This window comes from Pongo pygmaeus, chromosome 8, assembly GCF_028885625.2.
Source record: "Pongo pygmaeus isolate AG05252 chromosome 8, NHGRI_mPonPyg2-v2.0_pri, whole genome shotgun sequence".
Lineage (NCBI taxonomy): Eukaryota > Metazoa > Chordata > Mammalia > Primates > Hominidae > Pongo > Pongo pygmaeus.
The window spans coordinates 132,984,272-132,998,053 of NC_072381.2; the positions used below are offsets into that span (position 1 = coordinate 132,984,272).

At 41.5% G+C, this 13,782-nt stretch overlaps 1 protein-coding gene across 1 annotated transcript; it reads left to right on the forward strand.

The window, feature by feature from the left end:
• Nucleotides 1-384: 384 nt before the first annotated feature.
• On the forward strand, nt 385-4,953 carry NPS (neuropeptide S). The gene is made up of 3 exons (XM_054437311.1): nt 385-450; nt 563-644; nt 3,852-4,953. Exons 1-3 carry the CDS (start codon nt 443-445, stop codon nt 4,029-4,031), a joined length of 270 nt encoding a protein of 89 aa, XP_054293286.1. The 5' UTR covers nt 385-442; the 3' UTR covers nt 4,032-4,953.
• Nucleotides 4,954-13,782: the final 8,829 nt, after the last annotated feature.

Genomic DNA, 13,782 nt, shown 5'->3' on the forward strand with positions numbered 1-13,782 from the left:
GTTCTTTATTCCTGTAAGTATTTCTTTTGTGTTAGTCTCTGAAACATAATGTCTGGGACATTCAAGGAAAGAATGTCATCCTTCTTAAAAGTTTAAATTCTAAGCTAAAAAAACCTTTTGTTTCCTTTTGAGACCTCTGGCCACCCATGCCACAATGATGCAGTCTCGAAGACAATGGTTTTGAAGGACATTCTTAATGGCAAACTTTAAATGAAGTCGATCATTGGCAGCTCAATGACAATGCCTACATGTTATGTCCTTTTCTTACTTATCAAGAAGAAAAGGCCACAGCCAGAACAATTAGTCATATACGAGGGATGAGATGACATTTTCACTCCCGAACTTTTCTGATATAAAAGGGCCACCCAATGAGGGTCTGACAGCAAGTGTGAGAAATTTGGCAATAAAACCACCTATCTTCACAGATTTTGGGAAGTCGAAAATGATTAGGTAAAAGGCTATGTTTTTATGCAAAGAAAAATGTTGAATTTTTATATGCTGTTTTACTTATTCTTGCCTACATGAGACTAAATCTTGATTGTGCTTTTTTTCTACTTTGCAGCTCATTAAAACTCAATCTCATCCTAGTTCTGTCGCTGTCCACAATGCATATGTTTTGGTGTTATCCAGTTCCGTCTTCTAAGGTAAGGATTTGCCTCCATTTTAGATACTTAAATAGATGACTAGAATGGTAAAGTATGTAAATTCCAAATACTTTCAAGGAATATGTGACAGAAAAGTAATTTCCTTTGTTATTAGAGTTCTCAATGGGAAAAAGTCAGCAGATTGATGACATTAGTAAAAGAAAATATTTGTGTGACAAGTAATACTGGACTATATTCAAATTTGTTTTGAATTATTTAGGGTTGGCTCCTGCAAAGGGAAATATTCATTTCAATCTAAAATAATTTTTTTTGCCAGTGGCAATTTATTTATTCCACATGCATTCATTCATAATCAAAGTGAACACTTAACCATGGAAACAATATTAAAGATAAAGTGGTCCCAAAATTTAACTTAGATTCTTCCACTGGCTCTTCTGTTTGCAATATGTACAGGTACTTTACAGAGGGAAGCTTTTGGTTCTTTGATCAAAAAAGACTTAGTTTGTATTGATTTCTAGTCTGTTAACTTTTTAAGGCTCTCAGGAAACATCTACCACCTATTGGATATTTTCTAATTGGTAATTGTACATTTCAATTTTTAACAGTCTCTTAATTCAAATTTGATCCCATGTACCCTAAAACCTAAAGTATAATAATAAATAAATAAATAAATAAATAAAAGAAAAAAAAAATAAAGTGGTCATTTTTCAAAAACAGTTTAATTTTTTCAGATGCAGAATATAGATAAAACATTAGATCTAAATGAAATATCACTTAAAATATTAATTCATATATTTATTAGAGAATATTGATTGAACTCCTATGTTCACTGAACTGTTCAAGATATTCAGAAAATAAATATCTTTCTTTGGAATATTTAATACTATTTCTACATAATATTTCAGTTGCCTTTATATCAATATTTTGTTTATAATTTTAAAATATCTTTTGTCATTGACGGCATTTTGAACTTTAACTTTTTTTCACTAAAACGTAATCTGTCACATTATAATTACTGAAATCAATGTGATTTATGAAACTACTTTTAGGATAAAGGGATGTCGCATAAATCCTAAATGATAAATGTATGTCCGAACATAATGATCTAGTTATTTCTATTATTGGCTTTTTCACTAATCTGTGCATCTGTCATTTTTCTATTTCTTGTTTATTTAATATAGCTTCTTTTTTTTGGTTTTACTCCTATGAGCATTCAACACTAATTTAGTCATCAATTCTATAAGACACCACATTGATCAAGCTGATGAGTCACAATCCATATACTGGTATATTTTCTCAAGTGTCTTCCTAATTACTTTCTGTTCTTTTCCCAAAGGTTTACTCATGACATTTCTGTTGAATAACAGGCTCTTCTCTGTAGCTTTTTAAAAAGAAATTAAGAATGTTCTTTGTTCTAATATACTTATGAGACTTCCTTGTCCATAAATGAAATGTTTCTCCTTCCACTGCATTTTCCTTATTTCTATTTTTGCACGTGACAGTTTTGTTCTTGTTATTACCTAGTTCTGTAGGAAGAGTGTGGATGCTATTCATGCCAATTTGATTGCTTAGGGTGAATGATTATGCAGGCAGATGACACATAGGCTTTTATAATATTTGTTGCGAACTTCACTGAGTCCATTAACCAGGCAAATATACAATCTTATTATGTTAATGAGTCTGCCCTGGCAGGGGCTGCCTTCAACGATAAGCAAAGTGCATCAGTATCCTTTTAGGGATGTTTCAGGAATCTCATAACCAGAACTGATACATTCCTTTTGCAGTATAAAGGTGGCATCATGAGTATTTCTGGAAAGAACTGGCTTGCTTCCCTTCCTGCAATGACTCAGAGGCCCCTCCCTGCTGGGGATTTTAAATAGAAGGCATTCTCTCTATCATGTTTAGATTTCCTCTGTTAGCACACGGAAAAACACATAGTGGATGTCCGACTAAGAGTGTTTGATTGGTTTTCTCATGACCAATATTTCTGAAACTCTCTGACCAAACTCTCTGAGATGAAAAAGGGGGAAAAAAAGCCCAATGTTTTCTTCCCCCCCCCCCCCCCAGAGGCCAGCGGGAATGATTTGTCTGGGATGCACTGAATCTTCAGTAAACCACCCACTATTGGGTGAAGAATTACAGGGAACGCTTTATGCACTCTGGCCCCGTTTCAACTTCCAAATACAGCAACCTGAGACCACACTTGTTTTCCTGCACCAAGATAGAAAAAAAAGTATGAGTTTTACCTTGTAGTATGTCTCTTTATTGATAATAAAAGCACTCAGTTTCCTTTTCCTCTTGTAGTTCTAGTATAGTTGAGAAACCTAAACTTGGAGTCAGAAGCCTTGAAAACAATAGTATCTACTTCACAGAGCTTTGTTCAGGAGTAGGATAAGATGATGCCCATAATGTAAGCAGCACACAGATCATGGATAAATCTGTGCTTTGCATTATTGGTGAAATTTGTATTAGCATCTTATCAGTGTGTTATAATTCTTCTGAAACCGTGCAAGAGGGAAAACATGACAAGTGTTGAAGATTCGTACCCAAGCCCTGGGTCAGAGCTGCCTCTTGGAATCTCCAGCCCCGTGACACGGGGCATGCACCTTTGGTCTTGTACTTAGTTTTTTTATCCTCAAAATATGGGGTTGAACTTCAGGTTCCTGAAGGCCAGTTTGAACTCTATTGCAGATCTATTTCTTCCACTACTAAGCGCCACACACTCTCCTACACTATCCAGGCCTCGAGCCAGTGATGAGGACCTGAACTAAAGTCAGAAGTTGAAGATGCCATTGTTCAAGTAGCAAGACATCCTTATGGGGAAACTTGGCAAATGGCCCAGGACAGGCCCCAGGAGAAAAGTGGTTCTGATTGACACCTAGAGTCTGATCCTCATGGATTGTTTTTCTAAATGAATTTCAAAAACAATTCCCAGGGCTAATTAGTGCTGCTTGAAATGTTCTTTTTAAAATAACAGCAACAAGATAACTTATGTGTAGTGCATGATGTAAATACGGAATAGCAGCAAGTATATAAGTAGTGTAAAAATTGGACAAGTGGGTAGATCACCCCAAATAATATTTTGTATCCAGATAAAGTAGATACTGTGTTTTAGCAAAACTTCTGCCTTTAACATGATTGATATATTGGATTTATCGCCATAAGATTTTGAAAATTGTTACTGTTGAAATACTCTTTTAACCCTAAGGCTGTATTCTCTTTCTCCTCACCCATCTGAATTGCCAGGTGTCTGGAAAATCTGATTACTTTCTCATTCTGCTGAACAGCTGCCCAACCAGATTGGACAGGAGCAAAGAACTAGCTTTTCTAAAGCCAATTTTGGAGAAGATGTTTGTGAAAAGGTCCTTTTGCAATGGAGTTGGCACAGGGATGAAAAAAACTTCCTTTCGAAGAGCAAAATCATGACTAAGTGTGCAAAGGACTCAGGGAATTAATCTAACTGTAGAGTGTGACTGACGTGCTCAAAGTCCATTGTCTCTTTATCATTGAGTGTTGGCATGCTCTCGATTCTCAAATATCTTTCCTCTCGATTCTCAAATATCTTTCCTCTCCCAACTGGTACAGAGCAAATTGAGTAAAAAAAGAAAAAAAAATGTAAACATGTCTCAAACCTGTCTCAAACTTCCACTTCTGAGAGAAAAAACAATTTATGTGGTCCACTAGTAACTTTTTCCTGAATGGGATGGACACTTTTGCTTTGGTTTTGACTTGGCCAGAATACATGAGCATGTTGACAGTCATCACGATAGTATGATATTTTTTCATGCCTATAATATCATAACACGAATACTGTGATATTTGTTTTCTTTTTAATACTGTTTTCCCAAATGACTTAACAGGCGCAATTCTTGGGGTGGGGGGATGTGCTATTTCTGTTTCTAAGGGGCTTGTGAAGTTCACCAAAATTAAGGTGAATAGTACAGCTGTATCAATCAATTAATTAATTGATACCAAGAACAAACATCCCTGGAGCACTCTAGATGTAATTCTTGTCTCCCTTTTCCTATTCCAAATACACTTAGCTATAGGGTGTTGTTTTGTTGTCTTGTCTTGGAAATTTGTTGCCTTTTAAAATCTTTAAGCACAGAAATGCTGCCAGTAACAACAACAACAGAGAGACTGACAGTGCCCTATGTTGTCAGGGCAGCCATTTGGAAACCTGTTCCCCAAACTATGCTGATTAATGCCCTCTCCTTTCCCCTGTCCTTCCAGGAAAGACTCCCCACTCTTTGCATTGAAACTCCTGACACTGCTTTTTTAAAAGGATAATGCGACATTGGTTGACGTGTTATTTCAAATGCATAACGTTAATAAATCTGTTCACGCATATTGGATTCTGCAGCACACTAAGTGTGTTCGCGGTAAGCCACACACAGCTCCTAGACTAGGGGCAGCGGAAGCCTTAGGATGACCTGTCCTTAGTCATCAGCTTCAGATAGAAATACAGTCTTCAGAAAACAGTACTCGTGGTGAGCTGGTCTCAAGGTAACCAGCTAGGTTCACACAAACAAATCGGTTTCTACACAAAGCAGTCTTTACACATGCCATATTGTTGGTGATGTGCCAAGTGCCCACTGAAAGAAACAGAGGCCCCTAAAGGTTTTCTGTGATTTGTTGCTGACTTCTACGAAAACAAGTGGTTTCATGGTTGTGGTGTATGCTTATTCTACTCCTGTTACACAGATTCATCCTAAGTATTGGGGGATGAAGTAACATAGATCATGCAAATGCAAGTTATGGGAAGGAGCATTTATTTTAAGGATCAGGGAACTTCGGGGAAACACATTTTGGGAAGCACAGAGGAGCTTGGTAGAAGTAGAAGACATCAGGCAGCATCCCTGCCCTCCAGGGTCCCTTGTGCCCTTCTAGCTGCGTTTTATTCCCTGCAAACTGGATGGTCTGTAAGACCTTTGTTTCTGCTCTCCCATAACTTCCATCCACCTGGGGCTTTGTGTTGCTCTATAGGGCCTCACAACATCAGGCCCAGCACCTCCCCTGGGCCAGCATCTTTGATTTCCCTTTGGGGTCAGGGATCCACTCCTGGTTCTCTCTGCAGAAGCCAGAGATGCAGACAGGGTCATGTGTGTGTGACTGTAGCATGGGCTGTGGCAGGGCAGACCCCTAAGAAGGGGTATGAGAGAGCAAGAAGAGGAGGACATTGCTCATTCTGCTGCATCACCCACTGCACCCTCACTGTTCCCTGGATCCAAAAGGACACACGTGGCCTTCCGGTCTGGTCCTTCTTTCAGCAGATATTCCATGTATAGGAAAGCCAGATATACCCTTCAATAATTTTTAGACGGTCTGCTTTAACAAATTCATATTTTCTTTCTAAGGTCACCTCCTTCACATCAGTGTTCCCCTAAAGACACACACACGCATAGGAACACACACCAGAAGGGGCAGCTATGGGCTGATTTTCTAGATTCAAAGGCATGGCCTTGAGTCTTGATGCAAACGTGGCCTTTGGGCATCTGCGAGGACAAGCAGGTGGGGATGCAGGGCGCAGGCATCACTGGGAGAGGAAGAGTTAGCTCAGGATGGGCGTCCTCCACCTGCTCCTTTGCTGCTCCCTTGTCTGCTCATGGGCCTGGTCCTTTCTTGGTCATGGTCACATTAGCGGTGGCCCTGGCATCTTCCCCCACCAGCAGCCACATAAGAGGTCATACCAACCCACTGCCATCCCTTCAGTGGCACCGTGGCCCCTGCCTCTGTTCCCAGGGTGTGTGGAGTGGGGCAGGTGGGAGACTTCTGTGCAGGTGTTGAAATGAGAGATCAGCCCAGCAGTGCTCCAGGTGTTGGTGTAGGATCTGAAGGCATTTCCCTTATCCATTAATGACATCCAGTTACTTCCTGCTTGGTGGCCACACAAGTGGCTGAAGTCATTGAGATTTTAAAGAAATATTTGAAATCAGAAACAAGCAAAACCCTTTGAAGTGGATGTACCTTTAATTCTTTTTTAACCCCAAACAATCATTCTGTTTCCCACTTCTCCATACGTATGTGGACACAGATGCAGTGAAGTACTCAGGCAATCCTGTGTCCCTTTGTTTTCTGCCGCTATGGCCTCTGCCTTTGTTCCTATGAGGTGGCTTTAAAAATCTAAGCCATCAGCCAGTGGCAGCACCACTCTCCTTACCCTCGGCCCTGAAACTGGAGTTCTCTTGGAGCATCTGCAAATGCGGCAAAGGGCTCTGCAGCACCGTGAGGTTTCAAGGGTAACATGCAAAATGCTTCCAATAAAATGTGCAAAATCTGACAGAAGCTTGTCAGGGAAATTGGTATTTCTTATCTGCCTAACGTTATTGGCAGGGAAGCTAATTAGATAGGCTGATAGGCGTTATTTACTGCTGCGGAGTAGAAAACGAGTTACTTCATTAATAAGCTCATAGTAAGTGTGGTGTCAATGGGGCATCTTGTATACAGAAAAGATTGCTATTTCAGGAGAATCTTCCTAATTTTCTATTATTTGCATTTGTATGGATTGGCTGGAATAATAAAACACCAAAAACATAATTGGAAAAATTCACTTCCCACTTCTAGATCTAAAATATCATTTTAACCTCAGGGGGAAAAAGGCCTATGAAAAACTATTTGCACTCCAAAAATCATAGCAGATGAAAAGCTGGTAGGAAGGAGTATTTTCTTTCTGAAGAAAAATTGCGCCTCTTACTAAAGTTTTAGGAATAAAGTGTTTAAAAGCAAGGCCTGCTCTCAAGGCAGCATTGGCAAGTAGGAGAGTGGCTTGGGGTGACGGGGGCAGTGATAAGAGAGGGCCCTGGTGACCCTCTACCCTCCAACACCAGGGGTGCTGCTGGGGGCCTGAATTTCACCTTTAGATTTGGATGCATCAGGCAAAGCTTTGGAAGCCCTTGGACTGCAAGCCTCCCAAGGGATGAATAATCTTTTAGTCAATTTTGGCCAACTCTACCTGAATGTGATTGATCTTCATGTTCTATCTGGAGAGATTTTACTGGAAGGGAAAGAAAAGAACTCATGAGGGCCACGGATACCTGGAGAGTGAGAATGCTGGTGTGGAGGAGGGGAGTGCAAAGGGAAGCTTAGGAGGCCAGATACCAAAGGCACCGGGCCACATGAACTGTACTTGAATCCTGGGGTCCTTTTTCACTCAGTGGTGCCACCTTGCTCTAGCTTCTAGAATCCTTTGAGCCCAAGCTTAATCACCCTTAAAATGGGGCCAGTATTACTTACATTTGAAGATTGTTCATTTATTAATTAATTTATTTGTTTGACAAATATTTATTGAGCACCTTTTGTGTTCTTGGCACCGGGAATGCAGCAATGAAGAAAATAGAGCCCAATTATTGGGGTGGGATGGGGTGATAGAGTTAGAGAAAACAAGAATATATATTTAATATGTAATCCTATGTATGTGTGTATATATATGTGTAGGTGTACACAGTATTTCAGATGGTGATAAGGAGAAACAGCAAGGAAGGGGGAGCTGGAGTATTGTGAGGTGGAGATGGGGATGCGATTTCTGATTCAGCGGTCAAGTAAGGGATCGCTGAGAATTGTGAGAATCCCAGTTTCCTGGCTTAGAGTGAGCAGGGTGAGGGTGGAGAGAGATGGCACCTTACAGGTAGGAGGGCTTCTGTGTGGCCTTGCAGGACTTTTGTTTTTCCTCTGAGTGACAGAGGAAACCGCTGGAGGGTTTTTAAGCAAATAAATGACATCATCAAATGTATTTTTGGTTTTCATAAATTCCTAAGAGTGAAAACGAAAATATACACCTAGCAGGTTTCAATAAAAGTAGGAGTAATTCGTGGTGTGAATGACATCCAGCAACACAGATTCTCTCCTTCCTTGCCTGCTTTGCGATTCTGCCCTGAGAAGTAATTAAGTGGCCACGTGAAGCCCTGGATTGGGTCAGGACCCTGAGACAGGAACGTGGCTGCTCTCCAAGGTGCTGAGGGGATTTGGGACAGTAGAGCAGATTCCTGGCCCATCTTCTGAAAATGGTCTTGAGGCTAGAATGCCATGCCCCTGGATTATTTTTCATGTGCGAATGAGGAACGTTTTGTTCTCACAAATACCTACTGAGATTATCATAGAAATATCCCCCATTATTTTTTGGAGGGATGCATGTTGTGATGGATAATACTGAGTGTCAACTTGATTGGATTGAAGGATACAAAGTATTGACCTTGGTTTTGTCTGTGAGGGTGTTGCCAAAGGAGATTAACATTTTAGTCAGTGGGCTGGGAAAGGCAGACCCACCCTTAACCTGGGTGGGCACCATCTAGTCAGATGCCAGCGCGACTAGAATATAAAACAGGGAGAAAAATGTGAACGAGAGACTGGCCTGGCCTCCCAGCCTACATCTTTCGCCTGTGCTGGATGCTTCCTGCCCTTGAACATCAGACTCTTCAGTTTTGGAACTTGGACTGGGTCTCTTTGTTCCTTACCTTGCAGACAGCCTGTTGTGGGACCTTGTTATTGTGTGAGTTAATACTTAATAAGTTCCATATATATATATATAAAATATATGGAATTTATATATATATCCTTATCCATATATATATATATATGGAATATACTCATGTGTATTACTCAGGGTTCTCTAGAGGGACAGAACATATACATATATGAACATACATATATATGAACATATATATGAACATAAACATATATGAACATATATATATATATATATATGTTCTGTCCATCTAGAGAACCCTGACTAATACACATGAGTATGTGTGGAAAGTCTGTGGGTTAAAGCTCAAGCAAAAAAATAAAATAATTAAGATTTCTACTCTTGCACCTGACTTTTTAGGGGCTCCTCTCATTTTTTTCTGTTGGCTATTTATTTCTAATGCTAAGTCCTTAAAAAACAAACAAAGAGGTCTGCTATAAAATTTCTACTCCAAACATTCATTCCCACTCATCTTTGAGTACTTGCAGTAAGAGATCAACATTTTAGGGAAGGGAAATCTGAAACCAATTAGATTTCATCTCCCACATGCAGTAAGGCTGAGAATATGGCAATTTGATATCAAAGGCCTGTTCCTACACTCAATATTCTCATCTCTCCTTTGGTCCCATCAGAAAATAACAGTGAGCATCCAGGAGCCTCCTCTCCACTCTTTCCCTCCTGAACTTCTCGTTGTTAATATTCAGACACACTCACGTGGTGAGGACATAGGCAGGCTTCTCTGTTGGTGGAAGATTTTGGATTGACTTCTGCTTTATGGGGTAAAGATGGTCTTTTGGTTGACCGTGATGGCTCTCTCAGGGCTGTCTGGGATGGACTCTCACCTGTGCTTCTCCTCTTCATGCGGGCTGTGCACACTGTCAGCTTCCCCCAGTGCCACCTTCCCCCAAGCCAAGTGTGCAGCTTTTCTGAGCAGCTGACCCCACCAGCTCAGTGTTTGTCACCAGCTTGCAAGGTCATTCTCATGCTTGCCTTACACAAAGGGAGATGAAAGGCAAGATGCCACTCCTGGAGCGCAAACCATGGTGGAGCCACAGATGCAGCCCATGCAGCACAAACATCCCTCTCTAGAATAACAAAGACCAAGACCGGGTCCTGCAGGATCGTTCCATCTGCTAGGCCTTGTGCCTGTGAGTTCCACCTTGCACTGTGCATTGTTTAGAGTGTGTCTGAGCCTCTGGCTGGCATCTACCTGGCTGACATCTGCCTATCAAGTTTTAAATCCAGCTAATGCCCTCTATGGAGAAACTTTGCCTAGGAATCTAACCCAAGGAGATAAGTGAGACCCAACATGTGGGTACAAACAGGCTGCTCTTCAATGTTCACCTAGCCTCCACTTGACAGGTCTGAAGTTTCTGCCAAGTGCTTTCCATATAGTGTCTCATTTGCCCCTCCACAGCCATGTGAGGGGCACTAGGATGTTCTTAGTCCTGTGTGCAGACAAGGAAACCAAATCTTGGACAGATGCAGTGCTTTTCTTGTGGTCACATATCTGGTAAGTGGCAGGTCTGCCTGGCTTCAAAGCTGGTGCCCTGTGATCTGTGATGTCGAACTACCCACAGTATAATCTCAAGGCTCAGTTGGGGGGAAAATTTGCTTCCAAGCTCATATGATTGTTCGCAGAACTCATTTCTCTGTGGCTTAAAGCCTGAGGGCCTCAGTTTTTTTGCTAGCTGTTGGCAGAAGGCCACCTTGATTCCTAGAGGCTGCCATCAGTTCTTTGCCACATAGGTACCCACCGTGGCTGCCAGCTTCATCAATTCCATCATGGGAGAGAATCTTCTAGCAAAAGGGGTGCTGCAACCTTAGGTAACATCATCATGAATGTGACATCTCATCACCTTTGCTGTATTCTAATGGCTAAAATCAAGTCACTAGTCCTGCCTACACTCAGGGGGAGTGGCTTATACAAGAGAATGAGCACAGGGACATACGGACCATGAGGGGCACTGTGGAGTCTGTCCAGCACTGACATTATGAGTGGCCACCTTAGCTATGGGAGAGGACCATCCCAGGCGGGAACAGAGCCCTAAGAAGTGAGATCCATACCAAATTTGACTAGTATGTGAGCAAGAACTGCAAAAAAGAAGCCATGAGGTGTTAAACCACAAGTATATGCATTATATTAGTCCATTATTACACTGCTAATAAAGACATACCCGAGTCTGGGTAATTCATAAAGGTAAGAGGGTTAATTGACTCACAGTTCAGCATGGCTAGGGAGGCCTTAGGAAACTTACAATTATGGCAGAAGGGGAAGCAAACACGTCCCTCTTCACAGGGCGGCAGGAAGGAGAATGAATGCACAATGAAAGGGGAAGACCCTTATAAAACCGTCAGATCTCGTGAGAACTAACTCACTATCACGAGAACAGGATGGGAAAAACCGTCCCCATGATTCAATTATCTCCACCAGGTCCCTCCCACAACACACGGGGATTATGGGAACTACAATTCAAGATGAGATTTGGGTGGGGACACGGCCAAACCATATCATACATGTAAGCAAGCTTCTCCTTCATAGGGCTTGTCTGTGTCTCTGCGTGCTGTGCAACAACCTTGAGGCTCAGACTTAGATTCTTTTAGGGCCTAAACACATATAAATAATTGAGTTATTAGAGTCCTACTATGTGCCAGTCACTGGCTGAAGAGTTTACATAAGGTTTCATTCAATTTCCATAACAACTCTAAAAATACAACAAAATACCTGTTAGGTAGATACTCTTGTTAGCTCCATTTCACAGATAAGCCATTAGGTGCAAAGAGGTTAAGTTCTCTGCCCAAGGTCATGTAGCTTGTGAGCAGTAAAGCCAAGTTGGGAACCCAGGCAGTCTGACTCCAGTATATGAACATGTCCCCAGCCCAGTGTCTGAAGCCTTTATCTTACTTGAGTGTCCCAACATTTTTGAATGGCACAGGCTGGTGAAGAAAAGCTGGCTGCATTTGATTACAGGAGAGACAGGGTGGAGAGTAAGTAAATAGAAATGGCAAAAAGGACCCAGTGAGGGGAAACGAAGATGTATTAGAAATTTTCAAGGTATATTTCACATGGTGAAATACATTCCCATGGGAAAGAACAAAGGAGCAATTAGCAAATGACTGGATCCAGTTCAAATAGAAAATTATGAAATTATAAAGAAGCTGCCCGCGCACTTGGTAAACACTGATATAACGTCGCAAGGTAACTCTTCTGTAAGGAATGGATCTGTGGTGTCTTGCCATCTACAACAGTAAATGCACTAAAAGTTTTACTGGAGAAGACGGCCTGCGGGGGGTTTGTAACTCTTGTTCCCCCGTCCACGATGGGACTCCGTGCATCCTTGGGCAAGCAGGTTAGTAATTATCAAAGTGAATTACAGTCACTGCCAAAGGATGACACTAGCTAGAATCCTGCTTCCTGCAACCATGATGGAAACTCTCCAGGTATATAAAAGAATTATGGGTTAAGATTCCTTTATGGTCTTTAAGAAGAAAGATCTGCAGCTCAGAGCTGGTGCATTGCATTCTCTCCCAGGCTTCTCTGGGATTTGGTAACCCAGGTCGGATGCCGGATGTGTGGTCAAATCATTTTACACGGTCTCACATTTCCTGGGATTTATAAGCACCGGCTTTACAGTCAGACATACCCAAGCTCAAATGGCGTTCCACTTAACAAGGTCCATGACTGTGGCCATGTTCATGGACCTCTCCAAGCCTCAATTTCCTCATCTGTGAAATGGAACTCAGTGACATCCCAGTGGGGCTGTAGTGAGAGATAAGAGAAATAGTACATGCTATGCCCTCAACCCAGTGCTTGATCCCATGTGAGTGCTCCATAAATGGCAGCCAGCCACAGCAGGGGTGTTTTGAACATTCCAGTTTAATGCTGAATCGAAAGTTGGCTATATAACTCATACTTATAAACTAAATCAGTAAAGAATAGAGGCAGATAATACTTGCTGATAATGGAAATACAGATTAGATATTATTCTGAGTATATTGCTAAGCTAATATAGATGCTGGTATGGCTGAGTCCCAAGGGGAGAATTCTATATTTTTTAGAAATGATGTGGCCAATAAAGTAAATTAATTGCAGTGCATTGAGAGATGAATATACAAACGGGCAATGGTCAGACCATGTACAACGATGCACACCCACAAGGCTGCAGCAGCCAGTTCAGGAAGCCAATCACTGCAGTAACGGGCTCAGAACAGCCAGGACATGGTCAATGACTGCCAGCATTCCTAATTCCCACCCACCGCCCCCAACTTCCAACTCAGAACCAGCAGAAAAAGCCACATATGTTCTCCAGCCAATCACATACGATGTCTTACTTCACATGACTCCACCTCCAGTTTCCTCACACCAACACCCTGCCAGCATATCACACTGGAAGCCATTCCTTTTTCACTATGAAACTTTCCAGCTCCTCGCTTGCCTTCAAGTCTCTGCCAAATGCAAGTGATGATGCCTGACCCTTGCCATGGAAGTTCTGAATGCATAGCCTCTGTTTGTCCTAATTTGGGTGCTCTTTATTTCTGGAACACTAATATGGTAAAAGTGGCACACAGCAAGACCAACGTCACAGGAACTCCCCAGTGAAAGTCACAATCTTTTTTCATAAAAAGATTAAGTAGTCTTTTTCTTAAATAAAGGCAGTTGTATTAATGACTCACTGTAAATTTAAAAGTTGGACAGTTAGAAAATTTACACTAAGA

What these genes read in the sequence shown, in the direction of transcription:
- NPS (XM_054437311.1), top strand. An exon ending in ATCCAGTTCCGTCTTCTAAG is followed by an intron (nt 645 to 3,851) that starts GTAAGGATTTGC and finishes CTGAATTGCCAG; the next exon opens with GTGTCTGGAAAATCTGATTA.